The sequence below is a fragment of the Doryrhamphus excisus genome, linkage group LG23, assembly GCF_037039965.1.
Source record: "Doryrhamphus excisus strain RoL-2023G ecotype Guam linkage group LG23, RoL_Dexc_Guam_v1.1, whole genome shotgun sequence".
Classification (NCBI taxonomy): domain Eukaryota; kingdom Metazoa; phylum Chordata; class Actinopteri; order Syngnathiformes; family Syngnathidae; genus Doryrhamphus; species Doryrhamphus excisus.
In genome coordinates this window covers 4219249-4239316 of record NC_136379.1, presented here as the reverse complement: position 1 = coordinate 4239316, position 20068 = coordinate 4219249, and the positions used below count along the sequence as shown (strand labels likewise).

General features: G+C 39.0%; 1 protein-coding gene across 2 annotated transcripts in view; it reads left to right on the top strand.

Moving 5' to 3' along the window:
* slit3 (slit homolog 3 (Drosophila)) overlaps window positions 1-20068 on the top strand; it is a 264962-nt gene that overhangs the window by 8330 nt on the left and 236564 nt on the right. For both annotated transcript variants that reach the window (XM_078788398.1, XM_058048416.2), the window contains exons 3-5: window positions 7393-7464; window positions 13116-13187; window positions 17626-17697. In XM_078788398.1, the coding sequence (XP_078644524.1) occupies window positions 7393-7464; window positions 13116-13187; window positions 17626-17697 (216 nt within the window). The remainder of the gene's footprint in view (window positions 1-7392; window positions 7465-13115; window positions 13188-17625; window positions 17698-20068) is intronic.

Genomic DNA, 20068 nt, shown 5'->3' with positions numbered 1-20068 from the left:
GCAGGTGTTACACTCACATTTTATATAGTTGGCAGAGCTGCGGATATCATTTTAAGATGTGTAGCAAAGCCTGCATTGGGACACATTAATGGTTGAACATTAAGTCACATTTACATAAATGTTGTCACTGTGATTTATGGTTGATTTTTACTTTATGGTCAATCAACAAGTTTCTTGACTGACTCGTCGTGATCCAGAACATGACAAATTTAAAACACTTCCTCCATTTCATCTGGAATATAGACCAAATTTCTTCTTCTTTCCCCCGCTTTCGTTGACCAAGTACTCTGTTGTTTTTGTTTTTTTTTATGTGACCACATCGTGAGCTCACATCCCATAATTTGCTGTGGGCTTCATTAACAGTGCAAATAGGAAAGAACAGGCCAAAAGTATCCCACACGATGTGCATGGACGCATGTATTGTCATGCATACTGGTTGGAATATTCAATTATTTGATGGAAATTGTGGCATGAGACACATCACAGTGTGTATGTGTGTAGTGCAAAAATGACGTTTGGAATAATTTGAAGCTGTGCCACTGTTTTGTCACCATAGCAACACTTGTTTACAATGTTTAATGTTCATTATCAAAGTAAGAAACCTGCTGATATTTGACTGTAGCTATTTAAGAAGGGTTGGATGATGTGTTTCATTATAGAAAGATATGTTGTGATTTATTGGGGCCTCTCCACATTGTACACTACACTAATGCTGTATTTAATTTAAAAAAAATCCAGACTAAAAGTGAAATAGAGTACAGATTCATTGCATTGCATGATTTATGCACATTTAAAGCCAAAAAAAATAGATTAATCTGATGGAAGTAGTAGTAAATTTTAACTGTTGTCAATTCTGGCATTCGGTCCATCATCACTGATCAAATCTTTGTCTCCAAGTGACCCCAACTTAATGTGTTTACGAGACTACATCCAGACTATAGCAGCCCAAGTGCTAACCAAACACAGCGCGCCGCTTTACAAGCCCTTGTAGATCGCCACCCTGAAAACAAAGGGACGCTCGTGGGCCACTCTTTCATGTGGCCGAGCCGCTGCTGTTGTCACCAAACTGACTTTTTCATTAGCCTTGGCAAAAAAGGACGGCTATAAATCACATAAAGCACGCTCATGACTGAGTGGAGACGCTGAAGTTGCAAGCAGAAGGGAAACAAACAGAAATTGGGCAATGAGGACGTGTTTCCACCAAGCGGGACCATTTTAAATCCTTATCTGGCTTGGGTTTCCAATGGCGGGATGGGAATACCGTGACCTCATCGCAACACAACACAACCTAAAAAGAAACCATGCGAGCTTGACTAATCAGGAAGCTACATTTGGTTTAGCTCCACCCCTTTTAGGTACCCTACTGCAGCAGTTGGACGCCAAAATGTGGTGCAGTACGGATAATTTCATACTTTGACCATGAATGTGGTGGCTGAAGTCACAGTTTGTAATACGCAACTACAAATACGTGTGGCGCTGTGAACCGACAAGCAGACTGAACCATGTGACATATCATACCACAGAAGAAGAAAGGACGCATGCACATAAGTCCATCGTCTTTCGCTGGACAAGGCTCGTCCAGACGTACGATAGTCATTTTGGAAGCAACAAAATACAAAAGAGTGTCGACTGCCGTGAGTCATGAAAATCAAAATATTCAGATATTATGCTGGTTTGTTGTGAAAACCCACTTCTGATCATGTGATAGCGATGGGCGGCTGACGTCATCAGATTATCAGATTTTTCCCACTTTGGAAGCTGTTTTCAAAAAATACCTTTCCAGGGCATCCAGAGGATGGATGAGGGGCTGAAACTCGGCCACAAATTTTGCTGGTCGATAATTGTGCAATTAATTATCGACTGATATTTGATCATTTCAAACTTTTTTTAAACAAAAAACATAAACAATGATCATTAAGATTATCGTTCAAAGATCATTGTCTCCTGTTATGTTTGAGCAACACAATAGGTGGATAAAAACAGACAATACACTACCAACGTATAATGCAGAATACTAACCAACTACTATGCGAACTTTAACCATGTGCTTTCCAGCCTTTTATTACAGTACAAAAATTGTACAGCAAATCAAAAATCTCAGATGTCGTATGTGTCTGTTTTTCATATGAATTCCTGGTACAAATTAATGACGAAAACAAAAGTTGCACTGTATAAGCTTTTTTAAACAACAAAATTTTTTGGGTTTGACTTGAAGTCCTGGGTTAGGATGTTTTGTGTGCACCATGGTTCGGATGGGAACCTTCACAGAAGAACCACATTTTGTAATGAGTGTAATTTTTTTTTTAAGGAGTAGTGTAAGTGGCCTTCAGCCTGCAGTTAAAAAAAGTGACCGACTTATGACATCTTTTCTTGTGCCGTCTCCCCCTCATCTTATTTTGGATCTCATGCTTTTACTCAGTTTCCCTTGGCACGGTCTTCAGTCAGGCCTGTGACAAAACACTAAAGGCAGTACAGCGTAGATCAGTCAGTGCCAAAAAGTCTTCTAAAAAATGTTCAAATGCGACACAAGTCCAAACAAACGTGATGTGATATGAAAACTAGAAACATAAAATCACCTTCATTTAGACAAAAACATACTGTGTATCACATACAGAGGATGAGATGCCTTCATAAAGGAGACTTTAGATGTGAGATCGAGTCCATAAGTGCACGTAGGTGGGCTCTAAGTGGGGAGCAAGCCAGCGAACCTGGTGTGTCCCACCTGTGACAAAGATGTGTAAGTGTAGTGTAGTGTAAAGGTATGTAAGTGGGCGGAGGACGTTACCTAAGATGTTAGTTAGGGCAAGACACTATACTGCAGGCAGTCATTGCAACAGGATATAATAGTACGGACCAAAGGCGTTCATCCATCACATGCAGATCATGGAAATCGGCCGATAGTGAATGGTGGCCAATCGATCGCAGCATCCCGACAGAGATGTTCTCTGAGGTGCCAGCTATTTCATCAATAAGGACATACAATACTACTCCAAAGTACTGTACATACAAGGTTACTTTCTGTAGGATTGTGCCTTGAGAATTATAGGTTACATGGTTTGTCTGGTATCAGGCCAGGTATCATGCCCCCAAGTGTCATATACTGGCACGCGGGGGCATGATACTGGGCCTGATACCAGACAAACCACGTGATATTATATTTTAGCTGGTATTATATTTTATCAACAATCTTATCAATGTCTGGCAATTAAAGTTCCATGAATCAAGTTTGGGTTTTTTGGTGACTGGAGAAGCACTAGGCACTAAGCACTCGTGCGCTGTTCTCTGATTGGTTGTTTCACGGGCACGATACCAGAGCAGCGCGCTCTGAGTGGACAGCTACGGGGGCTGATACTGGACATGGTTAAACTCTATATTTTATCAGTACCACTGCCCTGGGCTTTGACACAGTATCATTTCGGCCTTTTCCCGTGTCATTCATGGGCGGTTTCTAGGGTACAGGGCCAATGAATACTGTAGTATGTGATAAGATGTAATACATCACTCCTGCTTTTTCTCCTCCTTCCTCTGGTGACGGACACGCCGTACAGCGCCGGGCTAGTTTTCGGAAAAAGGAAGAGGGCAATTAGGATTCCTTGCGTGGCTGAAAGTTGTCCAGGGTGAAATGGAGCATACCTATCTGAGAGCGGGAGAAAGACGAAGGGAGAAAGAAGAAAAAAAAAAAGAAGTGATAAAAGTGCTTTGTGGAAAAAATAACAAGAGATTAGCGCAGGAAGTCCTTTTTGGTTGAGACCTGGATACACTTTAGCGAGACAGACGGACCGATGGAGGAAAGAGTGTTATCCCAGACAGAAGAGGAAGCAAAGAAGGTGAAAGGTCAAGAAAATGAAAATAAGACTTGATGACTTGAGCTGGATTAAGAGCCACATATTTGAAGTCAAAATTTAACTGAAACGCGGCAGAGATGGACTTCATTCCAAGACTTTGTCACCTGCGCTGTCTTTTCTTAAACCTTCCTTATAATTTTCCTTTCGGCGTGTGCAGCAGCCAGTCCACACTCAACTGGTGGCTGGAGTTGTTCTACAGACACAACACCTGCTGTTTGTCTCCCACCCCATGCTGTAAACACACACATGAGTGGAAATGACATGTAGTTGTTAGGGCTGACAGACTGCCAGCTGGTCAGTAAAAGTGAGAGTAAGGCTTTATGAGCAAAACACACAAAGTGACTCCTTTTTACCCTTTGGGGAAAATGGAGATATGAATTATCTGTGTTAGATGGCTAAAATATAAAATGCAATACAAATAAAATTACATTACTATTGTAAAAAGAAATTATGCACAGTTGTAAGCAATACTTAACATTACAGCATGTGCTTAGGAGGCACATACTGACTAAATGCAGCTCACTTTGCAGAGTAATCGTTGTCCACTCGAGCCATATTGTACTGAATAGCCTGGACAGTGGGCTCTAATAATGTTAAAAATCGTAAATAGGCTTTTTATGCTCTAATGATAAAACATATGCTAGCTATGAACAAGGAACCCTAATCACTCATTATGGTCAAGGATCAGGGATTACAGTATCACAAAAAAATATGTTTTATGCATATTTTTTTCATACTTTTTCCCTTGTTTTGGAATCACCTGTGGTGAAACCATGCAAAGAAATGCCTTATTTCGATCATTAAAGGTTTAGGAAATTGTTTCAAGGCTCTGATAAAAGGGCTCTATAGACATTTCAAAGATCTTTACATTTTCCATGACATTTCTTTGGCAAATTGTTAATTTGTACAATTTTTCAAGTAAGACAGTGCAACTGAGGTTCTCATTGGGAGTGACCCGGATGGATAGGATCAGGAACGAGTACATCAGAGGGACATTACATGTTAGAGGCCTTGGAGATAAAGTCAGAGAGGCCAGACTGAGATGGTTCTCATTGGGAGTGACCAGGATGGATAGGATCAGGAATGGGTACATCATAGGGACATTACATGTTAGAGGCCTTGGAGATAAAGTCAGAGAGACCAGACTGAGATGGTTGGGGCATGTCCAGTGGAGAGATAGTGAATATATTATAGAGGAAGACCAAAGAGGAGGTTTATGGATGTAGTGAAGGAGGACATGAGGGTAGTTGGTGTGAGAGAGACGGATGCAGAATACAGGGTTAAATGGAGGATTGATTTGCTGTGGCGACCCCTGAAGGGAAAGCCGAATCAGATCAGGATGCAAGTCCAAACATCAGTAGTTAAAAATGACATTTATATGAACAAGAGCTAGTATCTATTATGGCGCTTTCCTTTCTTTAGGTCCTACCTTTTACTCATCTTTGTTTCTATTGTTGTATTCCAAAGTAAACAACAATATAGTAGATTACATTTCCCCCGATTGGACTTTAATCTAACATCTTTCCACCTGACCTTCCACCATTGCTGTTGGCTTGAATGCAGGGAGGCGGGGTACTTGCTACACAGCACAAGTTTCCACCATCAGCAACAAAGATGGAGATAAAGATGGGGGGGGGGGGGGGGGCGATGTAGCCAACTGTAAAGGAGTTAGAGATTGAGGTAAAAGAGGGGAGATTAGAAAGGAAGAAAAGCAGATTAGAGGGTTTAGTCGACTGTGGACGAGTGACAGCTAGGAGAGAGAAAGAAGTGAGAATGCATTGAATAACATTGTATAACAACACAATATTATTCAAAGTCTTATAGGCCATGTTTGTAACTGCACAATTTAGCATACGTTCCAGTAATCTCACAAATAACCACAAAAGTCAAATGACTGTAACATTAAAAACTGTGGCTGTAAGCAACCTTACTCGTTGAATTTCGCAAAATGGCAGTAGCTGCATGTGAAGTCTCAGCATCAGACGCGTTCTCCTACCTCTGAATGCGATTTAAAATGATGTGACTCTGTTATATGTGAGTGTGAATGGTTGTTTGTCTATATGTGCCCTGTGATTGGCTGGCCACCAGTCCAGGGTGTACCCCGCCTCTCGCTCGAAGACAGCTGGGATAGGCTCCAGCACCCCTTGTGAGGATAAGCGGTAGAAAAGGAATCAATGAATGACTCTGTTATATTGTTTAAATTATTTGTTTAAAAAAAGTAAAGTTTTCCTTTCCACTTTTTCATGCACTCCAAATCATGATTTAAATATACTTAGCTATACACACTCAAATTTAGCTCAACCTCTCAAATAACACCATGTTCTGATTTCTGTAAATGATGGTATATAATTTTTCAGAATTGGAATATTTACAGCCACCCTCAGGCCTCACAGCTAGGAGACCCAAGTTCGATTCCACCCTCGGCCATCTCTGTGTGGAGTTTGCATGTTTGCATAAATGATGACGCAGCATATAGTATAATGTGTGTGGGCTGCATGGTGTACGAGTGGTTCGCGCGAAGGCCTCGCAGATAAGAGACCCGAGTTCAATTCCACCCTCGGCCATCTCTGTGTGGAGTTTGCATGCGTGGGTTTTCTCCGGGTACTCCGGTTTCCTCCCACATTCCAAAAACATGCTAGGTTAATTGGCGACTCCAAATTGTCCATAGGTATGAATGTGAGTGTGAATGGTTGTTTGTCTATATGTGCCCTGTGATTGGCTGGCCACCAGTCCAGGGTGTACCCCGCCTCTCGCCTGAAGACAGCTGGGATAGGCTCCAGCACCCCCGCGACCCTCGTGAGGAAAAAGTGGTAGAAAATGAATTCATGAATGAATATTTACAGTGTTTTTATTTCAAGAATATCTTGTTTGACTCTACCTCGGGGTTATAAAAAATAATATATGGCCGACAAATGGATCCTGGGCTGGACATCTAGCTCGAATTGGGACCATTCATGCTCATGTCCGAGGCTGTCTCCTATTAGGGCCCTTGGCAATGGCAGCCTTTTGAAACCTAATATGGTCTTAAATGAGATTTATAAATGTTTAGGTGTGTTATGAAAAACACACACGCAGGCCGTCTTGGCAGGAGCAGACTGTTTATATTTGTGTGTGTGTGTGTGTGTGTGTGAGTGGCTGTGTGAAACAAGAGGGAAAATTGTGTTTGTTGTCCGCACTCATTCCTTCTGTGCGACAGCGTTTCAATAAACAGCCGTATAAAGGGAAGCAGACTCATGCTACACAACGTATACATGCCACACTTCAGGGGAAGATGAGATTGAAAGACGGGCAGGAAACGTTTTGGTTTCTTTCTTCAGTGTTTAATGCATATTTTTTATGTTGAAGTTTTAGTTTGTTTGCACGTACGAACGTGTGTGGGCTTCACTGCCGCCGGGCATTCTCACGCTCCATCCTACATTTGTGTTTCTTGATACTCGCCGAACCCAATCAAGGTTTTTTTTTTTTTTTTTTCATTTTTACCGATGATGTGGTTTGGAGGTTTGTTGTTCATGGCCCAATGTCTGACCCTTGTGTTTTCGCCCTGCAGGGACCTGAACAGAAACAACATCACCCGGATCACCAAAGTGGACTTCTCCGGCGTCAAGAACCTGAGAATCCTGTGAGTTTATTTCTAGAATATCCCGGAAAAGTCAATGCAGGGTTGTTGTTGTATTCTAATCACATTTCTGGTGGGAGAAATTTCAAGTATGTGGAAGGGGAAATTCACACAATTCCCCTCAAATGACTTTCACATGGCAGAAAATGATGCACGGATTTACATTTTCTTCCTTTTTGTTTATTCTGTTGTTTCCCTGCAAGGAACCTCGTTACATAGCCATCATGGAGCCATTAGACAAAGGCTATCTTTACTTAATAGGCCTCTCTCTGGCCTGACCACTAGATATGATTTATAGATGTTATTCTTCATGCATTTTTAACTGACTTGCACTGGGAAATGTTTATTTTATTTCACTTTTTTTCCTAAGGAATATTGGCTGAATATTTTGGCCAGTTCCCTAAAAGATTTATAAATGAAAAAACATAGGGACGAGACTAACCTTAAAATATATTATATTAAGTGTTTGATTAAATAAAAAACAATTTAATACATCTAAACCCAATGGAACAAACTAAATAAATCCCAGTTTTGGACAAAAATGCCTTAAAAGTCAAGTAGAACTTCATACTTCAAAATAAAAAACTGTGCATCTGAACGAGTGTGTTTTGCTTTTTCTCCAGTAACATTGATGGCAAATACTAGAAATAATCTGACATTTTTTTACTTTAAGTTGAATTGGATACCCAATTATCGATTTAATCTTATGTATAATAAAAATTAGGTCCACATTTTTTGGCCCCCGATCTGATTTTTTCTGTAGTCTTGCCAATCCGGTACCGTTTATTTAAAAAAAAAAAAACAATAACAACAATAATAAGCTTTGGTTACAAACATGAATTCATGGAATTGAATATGGATACGTAAGATGAATTAAATGCTGTCATTGTGAGAAGGAACGTTCATGTGGGGAAGTATTTACTTGGCGGACTTCCTGACCTGAACAGGTTGAACTGGTGATAAACAGAATACAGAACGTGAACACACGCTAGCAGGGGTTAGCTTAGTTTATCACGCTAATTAGTTGTGTGTGTGTGTGTGCGCGACTCGGGCTCGATGAGTATATTTTCACCATGTTGTATTGTGGTCATTTTTCGACCCTTTGTATTGAGTTGTGGTCTCCTATAGAGCAGCTACACACAATAACCCGCACAGAGAACGTTTTAGATCTTCCAGAATCTGTACCTATTCCATCTGTATTTCCTTTGATTTGTGCTTCCTGCTAAAACGGTCTGTTTTAATTTATTCCACCCAAGGCCAAAGTGCTTCCTAACTATGAACCATACAAAGAAGTCCGCCCCTCTGTGACATCACAAAGGGGCAGTTTTACCACGCCTTTTGAAACCGAGCGTTTTGAGCCATCCCAAAATTCTTTCAGGGGTCACTTCCACGTGTGAAAACCTCATTATCTGAAACTTTGGCATAATTTAACATGAGAATAGAAATTCTAACTCCATTTATAGGTCAGAAAAGTGGAAAAACAATGAAAGGTTCTTTTTGAGGCTTTAATGCACCGGACACAGCGAGGGGAAACTACCGCTGTACCTACCTACCTAACATGCAACACCCAAAGTGAAACTAACTTCACCACGGTGATGTTGCATTTTCTTCTTCATGCAAGTGGCGGGAGTCGAGTGGCAACCAGCTTTGAGGCACATTACCGAACCTAGCATGATGGTGTGTAGCCCTTTGTCACGCCTGCCGATGCCAATAAATATTCCCAATAAAAATATGTTACCCTTCAATCATCATCATCTGTGGATTAAAGTAAAAATAATATTGAATTGAATTTTCAAGTACATTTGAATAAACACATGAGCCATGTTGTGTTAAAAAGGTCAAAGGTTGTATGTCTGCGATGACTGTAGGCCTTTGTCAGTGTAGTGTGTGTGTGTGTGTGTGTGTGTGAGGCCCTATAATAACTATAATCACACAGGCTCACTCCTCGGCCGAGCGGCAGATAAAAATACACTCCTTTGCTGCACAAACTGGGCTTGGAAGTGGAAATAAGTCGATGCATGTGTGTGTTTTCATTTGTAAGCACATTTGTTGACCACTGCGGCTTTGGGAGCTCAAGTTGGCCGATGTGACAACTTGAGACTGAAACCCATTTTTGTATAGGCTGTACATGTGCACTGGATAGACTCAATGATGAGGAGCTAGTGTGTGTGTATATGCGTATAGTGTGTGTGTGTGTGTGTGTGTGTGAGCATGATTGGTTGGTGGTTTGTTTCATGTGGTTGGTGAGAAACTGCTGTGACATTTCCCCACTGTAAATCTCTTCAAATTGGTGAGGAGATGGTTTGTGGAAGTGGAGATAGTCTGAGAAAGTACTAGCCGACTCTTGCAAGTACGCACACACGCTGCACACTAACTACATAGGCTACACACATACTTTACTTTACAGTCAAGAGATACAACTAGAATGGGACTTTTTTTTCTTCAACCGTCCCAGCCTACTTTAATGCAGCTATAGTGTAATCATCACTTTTGTTAGCAATTATTACAAACGATTGCGTATGATTGTTGTGTACAATGTGTTTTGTTGCTGGTGGTCATGAATGATATGCATTATGTTTCTCTCCATAGTTGGACTTCATTACTCGATATAACATTCATGGTGTCATCTTACTAAAATCATCACACAGCAACTTAACACTGAAAAGGTAGCTAAGAAATATACAAATAAGTACCAATACGAGTTTAAAAGGAATAAAACAACTGTTATTTCATTCATAGCATTTCAAAGGTGATAAATATTAAAAAATAAATAAATAAAAAATCCAGAATGGGATGCAATGCATTTTCTATCGCTTATCCTCACGAGGGTCGCAGGGGTGCTGGAGCCTATCCCAGCTGTCTTCGGACATGAGGTGGGGTACACCCTGGACTGGTGGCCAGCCAATCACAGGGCACATATAGACAAACAACCATTCACACTCACATTCATACCTATGGACAATTTGGAGTGGCCAATTAACCTAGCATGTTTTTGGAATGTGGGAGGAAACCGGAGTACCCGGAGAAAACCCACGCATGCACGGGGAGAACATGCAAACTCCACACAGAGATGGCCGAGGGTGGAATTGAACTCGGGTCTCCTAGCTGCGAGGCCTTCGCGCTAACCACTCTTTCACCGTGCAGCCCACACACATTATAGTATATGCTACGTCATAATTTATGAACAAGTACAATGCACAACACAACAGCAACAGAACCAATGTTGTGATAGCGATGAGGCGCCTTAATACCGCTGATGAGTGTAATGAGTTTCACACAGATAGCCGAGTGTCCACATTTGAAAGCGCATGCAGAGGTAGATGAAGCTGAGTGTAGATGGGTTCCCATGTGGAATGGACCTAAATTCTGGATATGGAGGACTGCTGTTTGATAGAATTGACCTCCATTATGTCCCCCAAAGATTTTCTCATGGCCACATACAAGTTGTTTTGCCACCAGGAAGGCTTGTGGCCTAATTAATGTATTGTTTTGTAGCACGGTGAGTCACTAGCCACGCCCGGCAACAACAACAACAACACGATTCCCCAAGGGGAGACTCTACACTTAAAAAAAATTGGACTGAAGAATCATTTTGGGGGCTGCACAGCGGTTGTGTGGTTAGCGCGCAGACCTCACAGCTAGGAGAAAAGGGTTCAATTCCACTCTCGGCCATCTCTGTGTGGAGTTTGCATGTTCTCCCCGTGCATATAAATTAAATTAAATAAATAAAATTATGTGAATAAATTAAATTAAATTAAATTGCTTACATTGTGATATTCAAATTATTTCCATAATTTACAATACATGTACAAAAATATATAAAATATAGTGAATATATATAATTAAATGTTTTTTAACTTTTGCTACAAAAGTTGCAATACATACATATATAGTCTTTTAAATTTCTTGTTTTTAAAAAATTAACATGAAGAGATTTTGCTAATTTTCTATGTTAGTATTTTATTTTACATACAGTATATACTTTGATTTACTTTTTGTTATTGTTTAATTGGTCGCATCATGACAGTAATTAGTCACATTTATTTGTATTACTTTTAATTTTGTTGAACCTATCATGTTATTGTGGATTACTGTATATATTATTTACAATTATGTATCATATTTCTATTGATGTAGTACTATTTTTAACCATTGAAAGTATTTATTTATATTTCACGAGCTTGTTTCAGAGATATGGAGTTCCTGTACTTAACAACCAATGAGAACTGTTTATTACATTTTAGCAGCCAATCTTCATTCTTCACAATCTTCATGTCTATATGTGCCCTGTGATTGGCTGGCCACCAGTCCAGGGTGTACCCCGCCTCTCGCCTGAAGTCAGCTGGGATAGGTTCCAGCACCCCGCGACCCTCGTGAGGATAAGCGGTAGAAAATGAATGAATGAATGAGGGACTACTGTTTTTTAGGGTTTGGGTGTTTATTGGGGATGCGGCATTAAATATTTTCACCAGACTGGGAGTGAAAACTGGCCTGTGAACACCTCAAAGGAGGAGCCGGACAAAGTAGTCCTCCGGTTAATTGGCCACTCCAAATTGTCCATAGGTATGAATGTGAGTGTGAATGGTTGTTTGTCTATATGTGCCCTGTGATTGGCTGGCCACCAGTCCAGGGTGTACCCCGCCTCTCGCCCGAAGACAGCTGGGATAGGCTCCAGCACCCCCCGCGACCCTCGTGAGGATAAGCGGTAGAAAATGAATGAATGAATTTTGTGTTAAAGGTGAAACATCTTCAATAAGGGGGGTCCAGTTGCCTGGAATCATGACCCGGATGACTAATATTATATAAAGACATCAAGACAACGTTATGTATCATTTCTTACATTTTAAAGGGCCGATTGCGGGCCAGTCGTGTTATCAGAAACATTTTAATGGTGCAGTGCGAGTCCTGGTGTCTACGTGCAACACTTGGCACATCTTTGGCAGCCTCACGGCCAAAAGATTAGCTCCAGATTGCGGTCGGGAATGAGTAATTCCCAACATGTTGGACCGCAGGTGAAAGCACCTCTTTTTAATGTTGGACTTGTTTAGTGGAACATGGTGAAAGGGAGTGTTCTACAAGGGTGACATCACCGCATTTAATAAACATAGAATGTTGTTTTCTTTTTAAGAACCCTCACACACATCTGTTGAGACGCAGACCAATCAAAGAACATCGTAGGTCTTTTCCAAATGATGATTTATCAAATGAAATCACCGTGATTCAGTTTCCTCTAAGGCTTTCTATCCGCCAGGGTGGAGAACATCCAGCTGTACGCTTCTTTAAACATCCCAGATTGATAAAGACAGGACTGTAAATGATGTTGATGAGATTAAATGAGAAAGCGATTGGTGTTTTTTTTTCTTAAGTCTTTATCTCCGTCAAGGAAAGAATTGTAGTCCTTGCCAAGTGATGAAAGAGATGACGAAGATGGGTTGTTTTTCTGTGTATTTTGGCTTTATTGGCTTAAAAGATTTGCAAGATTAAACCATTTTTTTTAAAGATTTAGTCATGTTTGATTCTTTTTTTTTTTTCACTCCAATGTTTTGTTTGTCCAGTGATGACTACGGTACCCATGTTCTTTTTTGTCGTTTTTTTTTTGTGTGGGAACATAAATCTCACCATGGTGTTGTGTTCTTTGTGTGTGTTAACTGCAGTCATCTCGAGGACAACCAAATCAGTGTCATCGAGAGAGGAGCCTTCCAAGACCTGCGACTGCTGGAGAGACTGTAAGAGAACAATTGTCACTCCAATATATCATGCATGTAAAAGGAATTACAGTATAGTATTTGTCGTCCTTTGCCACTTCCTGGTTTGAGTTTTGTGACTTGACTCCATCAGGGGTGTTCAAAAAAAAAATATATACATATATATATAAATCATGCTGTTATTAGTCAAAACATACACAAAACTCTGCAAATTTTAAGATGTTTTTGCCTTTTATCAACCATTCATACAACATTTTCTACCGCTTATCTTCACGAGGGGGGTTCTGGAGTCTATCCCAGCCGTTTTCAGGCGAGTGGCGGGGTACACCCTGGACTGGTGGCCAGCCAACCGCAGGGCACATATAGACAAACAACCATTCACACTCACATTCATACCTATGGACAATTTGGAGTCGCTAATTAACCTAGCATGTGTGGGAGGAAACCGGAGTACCCGGAGAAAACCCACGCATGCACGGGGAGAACATGCAAACTCCACTCAGAGATGGCCGAGGGTGGAATCGAACTCTGGTCTCCCAGCTGTGTGGCTTGTGCGCTAACCACTAGACCACCATGCAGCCCCATTATCAACCATAATGGCTAAATTTACCTAAATACAAGTATAAAATATTCACAGGACTCATTCAAAGACAGTAATCTAGTAGTAAAAAAGTATCAGTAATGTTATTGTCATGTTTGAGACACACAAACACCAGACTTGATCATTGGAACAACAGGCTTTAATTGCAATAATTGACAATAATCCCTCATAAAAGAAAGTCTACTCTTTCAGCCGTAACACACGGAAAGAGGAAACTCAACGCCCAACATCCTGTCCTGTCCGCCACTCACTCTACTCCCCTGGGGAACACATTTATAGCAACAAATCTTATGTATGTTACTCTCATGTCTACTATATTGGAGTGTAAAGGTGACCATAGGGGTGTTAGTTCATGTCTGGAGGGCTCTAATAATATAAAAAATGTATTAGAAGTACGTACACAGGGTTTCTATGCTGTAATTCACAATTAACTGTGATGACAGAGGGACTAGTCTACACTGTCCAACTTCATACATGCCATAAATCACAATGACGCAAACATTAGCAACACATAGCATATATACATATGTGAGCTACACTGTAAACATTGGACTCCCATTTGAACAGCAACATCATGCTAGGTTAGCCAATTCACTGAAGAAAAAAACAGTAGCAAACTGATGGTTGGCAATCCTACAAGCTGGATTTTAAGATGTGTAGCGAAGCCTGCTGGAAAGAGATCTTTCAACTTCATGACGTCATGAAAAGCGGAGCCTTCAAAAGCAAGCGTTTCTCTGAAAAGTGTAGAAAACAACCGAGAGAGATGGCGCTCATAAACAGGCTTCTAAGTGCACATATGTTAGAACATCATTAAAAGTCACTTGTATAGGGACCTTTTAAAGTCTAAAATCGGCACACACGCAAAAAACACACATGCTCAGACACGTGTTTATGAGCCGGACGGATGGCAGGGTTTGAACACTTGCGGGAAGGCACGCCTAACTTTAGAAAATAGATCATTTCTGGAAAACAGAAATTGATATGGTGGGACCCCAGTTTGGATTCTTGGAGCAATTGGATCATTTATTAACAAGTGGGTTGTACAACACAGCAGAACAGAACCAATGTTGTAATAGTGGTAATAGTGCCCAGCATGAATACTGCTAATGAACTTACAGTACGTAAGTATAACACCAAATGGGTTCCATAATTACTTTTTATGACCATTACAATATAATCATCATTAAAAAGTGTGTTTTCTAAGTTTGGATAATGATTATATCCTCCTGATGAAGCTACAATCTCATAACAAAACTCACTTTGGTTCATTTTTTTTACTCAAATAGTCTTATTTTTTGAGAAAACGACTCGCTACCTCAGAAGAATAACTAATTACAGCCTGTTCCTTTTGCAGAAACTTTATAAAAACACACATAATGAGCTAATTGGTTAGCTTAGCTCACTGACCCCATTACCAAAGGACCTCTGAGTCACTGCAAGTTGAAAATAACCTCCGAGTTGGTTTTGCAAAGTCGATTCTTCAATGATTAAGTCATGCCGACCGTGCACACCTAAAACCGCCATCTTGGACTGTAAATCGTCGAGGAAAGTTTCAAAGTCCAAGCTTTGATTGACATTTTGATGGAATCGGGGCTTCAGATCTAAAGTGGAGTCGGTGAATGTCAGGTGGACATCGCTGAGTGGCAGTAACATGTGTACGTCAATGGAGATTGAACGTTCGATAGCGCGGGCAGGGCGAGGGGTCAGGCAGGAGCGGAGGTGATGGGTAAGGCTCACTTTAAAAGCTTTTTTAAGTGTGCTGTGTCGGGAAGGGGGGGTCAGAGTTCACGGAAGCAAGAGCCCGGAGGGCAAAGCATGCATGTTCTTTCAATTAAAACATGTTTTTACATTGACAGCAACCATGATGAATTATATGCAAACCAAACACACACTTTATAACCTGGAAGTTGAACCAAAGTCCTGTTCTTTAATTCTAACCAAATTGGTAATTATAATCCCTCGCCGACAGCCCCTCTGATGCGATGCCTGCCGGGGGGTGAAAGGTGACGGGTGACGAGGACGTGTGATTTATGGCGCCTCAATGTGGAAAAAGATGGAGCTTATCTTGTCTTCTCCCTGGGCGAGGGCATCCATCATTGTCCACACGTGAATATAACATAAATCACATACATCACAAGAGCCTGCATCGGCTCCAGAAGCCACGTTGTGTAGAATTGACTTGTAACACAATTTGACTACTTCCAGATTGGCAGAACACACTTATTGGATTTAATGTCCATTTTCACATTCAAACAGGAAGATAGTAATCATTTAGTCAAATATTGCATGTCTTCTTGGAATCTCTTTCCAACACGAAAGTCAGGGTCTTGTTATCGGAATCACACAGGTTCAAAGGTCAGTGTCTGTGTCTTCTCCGCTGCGAATTCTACTTTGTGACCCTGTGAACTTTAGCATCCTTGTGCCTTTAACACTCCTACACATACACCGTCCCTTTAAAAAACAATACCATGCAACCTTGGTTAGATGTATTCATGTTTCACATAAGGATTGTGAATGGTAATGGTTTAATTTCATTTGAACATGCATCAGATTACAATTGAATGCATCACATAATCAGTTCACAGTTCCACATGTCCAAAAGGAGTAGGAAGAAGCAAAGCTTATTAAATCCTACCCCTCCATCTGGTACTTTTACAATCAGTAACTGTTAGATTTGTTCGCTTCCTGCTTTCATAATATAGTTTAAGTTTTTTTTATGAATTAATTAATTAATTTATTTTTAATTGTTTTTATTATTTTTTTCTCTGTGTGGCCAACATGCTAACATCATGTCGACTATTATAGGTAATACGAGTGTCCGGGGTGACTATAAGGGTGCTATTTCATGTTTGCGGGGCTCTAATAATGTTGATCAACAGGTTTCCGATGCTCAAATTCCGAAAATATTCCATTCATCAATGTGGAATCGTACTTTGCGGAAAATTCACTTATTGTAGTCAGGTCTGAGGGCAATTAATTGTGATAAACGAGGGACAACTGTACGATACTCTAATAATAAGTATTGCAGATTCACTTCATTCACGTACAGTATGGTAATTGTAATGGTTTTATTTCATTTGAACATGCATCAAATTACAATTGAATGCATCACATAATCAGTTCACAGTTCCACATGTCCAAAAGGAGAAGGAAGAAGCAAAGCTTATTAAATCCTACCCCTCCATCTGGATCATCATTTTTTAATTTTTTAATTTTTTAATTTTTTAATTTTTTAATTTTTTAATTTTTTAATTTTTTAATTTTTTAATTTTTAATTTTTCATTTTTAAAATTTTTAATTTTTAATTTTTAATTTTTAATTTTTAATTTTTAATTTTTAATTTTTAATTTTTAATTTTTAATTTTTAATTTTTAATTTTTAATTTTTAATTTTTAATTTTTTAATTTTTTTATTTTTTAATTTTTCAAATTTTTTATTTTTTATGTATGAGGTGATATGACCATACAATGACATAATGGGTGAATGATGGACAAAAAGTGCAGTTCTCCTTTAAACGTTTATTCAAACTCTTATACTGTCATCCATTGAAGAAGCTAACCTTCTATTTTGGTAATCATGCTAGTGATAACTGGATTTAAAGGTTGCACGGAGATAACCTGCACATGAAACAAGCACGTAACCTTGATAACCCGACGGTCATGATCACAGGAAACCTCCCGTCTCCCATGAATCTGACCCTTGAACCCATCACGATGTTACTAAGAAGCCTTGAGCTGGAATCTCAATCATGTATTCCCATTGGATATTCTCCCATCTTTCCTCTAGGCTGTGTGTTGTTTGTCCATTGTGATATTGTTTACATATTCATATTCATTTCTCCTATTTCTTGCGTTTCAGACGCCTGAACAGGAACAAACTGACTGTTCTTCCAGAACTCCTCTTCCAGTCCAACCCCAAACTCGGCAGACTGTAAGTACACCTGTGGGGAACCTTTATAGAGGCGCTTCATGCTTTTTGGACGAAAGTTTGGAGTGCTGCACCATGTGACACTGTGGCCTCCGTGTTGTGTGACGACTTTGGGAGGGGGGATGTTATGCTTGGAATTCATTTTTTTTTGCATGGGAAATATGGAGTGTTGGGAGTGTACGCTAAGGTCAGGCATCCCACAGGTTCCTCTGCTGTCTCTTTTTGTTTTATCCCCAGAAGTCACATGGGAGGGAACGTTCAAGCAGACATTATAGCTGTTTACATTTTTTGTGGCGCTTTTGATTGTGTGTGTGTGTGTCTGCAATCATTTTTGATTATATATGTAGGCGTGTGTGTGTGTGTGTGTGTGTGTGCATGCCTGCATGATAGTGATATAGTGTCTATCCTTGAGTAGGGAGTGGTCGAGGAAGGAAAAGGAAATACCATCACTGGGATGTTAAACTTCTCACCTCTGTTGTTTCCACTTTGAAACGTTTGTTAGGAGACAAGAGACTACTTTTTCTTACTAAGGAAAATGTTGTCGATGTAAAAATCATTGAGTTCAATTGTTGAATTTCTTCAGCAACAGCAAAACCCCAAGAATGAAGTCAAAATATTTAGAGAATTTTTTTTAATCTAACAAGAAAAATTCAGAATTTTATGAGAATTAACGCTGTAATATTATGAGGGAAAGTTCCATGAAATAGTCAAGGCATAAATATGATTTTTAAAAGTCATAATATAATAACAAAATTAGTATATGGAAAAAGTTATCATATTATGGGAATAAAAATATGGAAACTCGTAATATTAAAAGATGCACAGTTACAAGAAGAAAGTTTAAGTAGTTTAAATTAAAGAAAAAAACAGCAAAAATTGAAAAAAACAGCTGTAAATTTAAGAGGCAAAACAACAACAAAAATTATTTGGTTGTGCGGGAATAAACTTGTCATATGAGGAAAAAAAGACATCATTTTAGAAGCACAGACCTGCATTATTAAAGGACAAAAATATTTTTAAAATGTTTAAAAAGTAGTCAAATGAAAAACAAACATGGAGGAAGCAGATAAATGTTTAAATTAAAAACATTAAATTAAATAAGAGTAGAATGAAATGGGTAAAATAGAAAAGAAAATGTGTACAATAACAGTCCAACAATAAAAAAATATTATGAGTTCCATAATTTTAGTAGCATAAAGTTGAAATAGTAAAGGCAAAAATATGATTTTTAAAAGTCATAATATAATAACACCTAACAAAATTAGTATATGGAAAAAGTTATCATATTATGGGAATAAAAATAAGGAAACTCGTAATATTAAAAGATGCACAGTTACAAGAAGAAAGTTTAAGTAGTTTAAATTAAAGAAAAAAAACAAACAGCAAAAATGGAAAACAACAGCCATAAATTTAAGAGGCAAAACATGTTTTTTAACAAGAAACTTTTTTGGGGGGGATAAACTTTTCATATGAGGAAAAAAATACATTATTTTAGAAGCACAGACCTGCATTATTAAGGGAATAAATATATATATAAATATATATAAATATATATATATATATATATATATATATATATATATATATATATATATATATATATATATATATATTTTGTCTCGTCCATTTTTAAAATGTTTTTAAAAGTGGTCAAATGAAAAACAAACAAGGAGGAAAATTAAAAAAAAATAAAAAATAACAAGAGTAGAATGAAATGGGTAAAATAGAAAAGAAAATGCATACAATAACAGTCCAACAATACAAAAAACAGATAGTTGTTAAAATAAAATACATTTAAAAGTAAAAAAAAAAGTTAAAAAAGTTTAAAAAAAACAACCTCTTCCTTAATGACAAACACAGGCATTAAATTTTTTTGGAAAAGTTATATATATATTTTTATACAAGACTTATGATGAATTTAATCACATATTCATATTGTGATCCCCCAAATACTGTGATCCATGGTAAGGTCCATATCGGCCACCCTGTACCCCGCCCCACATGCTCACAAATTTCATCCCCAGCCTTTCAGGGATTATTTTCCAATTTCCTAGCATGTTGCTTTTGATTGATAACTGCCGTTTTCTAGTTCCAAATATGCAGACTCAAAGGTGTCCTATTATATTATCGACTTCAACCCAAACAAAACACGGTAAGTCTCCTTTTGACAACTTTTATTCTAAAAACCTGTTTCTAAAGCAGAGCTGTAAATTCAAATACATGGAAGTTGCTTTCATGCACTGATTTATATCCGTCTCAGCGCTTCATCCAACGGATCCCTGGCGTTAGCGGGAAAGGCCCCAGAAAGACCAAAACTCTGGCCTCACCAACGTCGCGCGTCGTATATTTGCGGTGAGGTGTGATGTACTGCTGC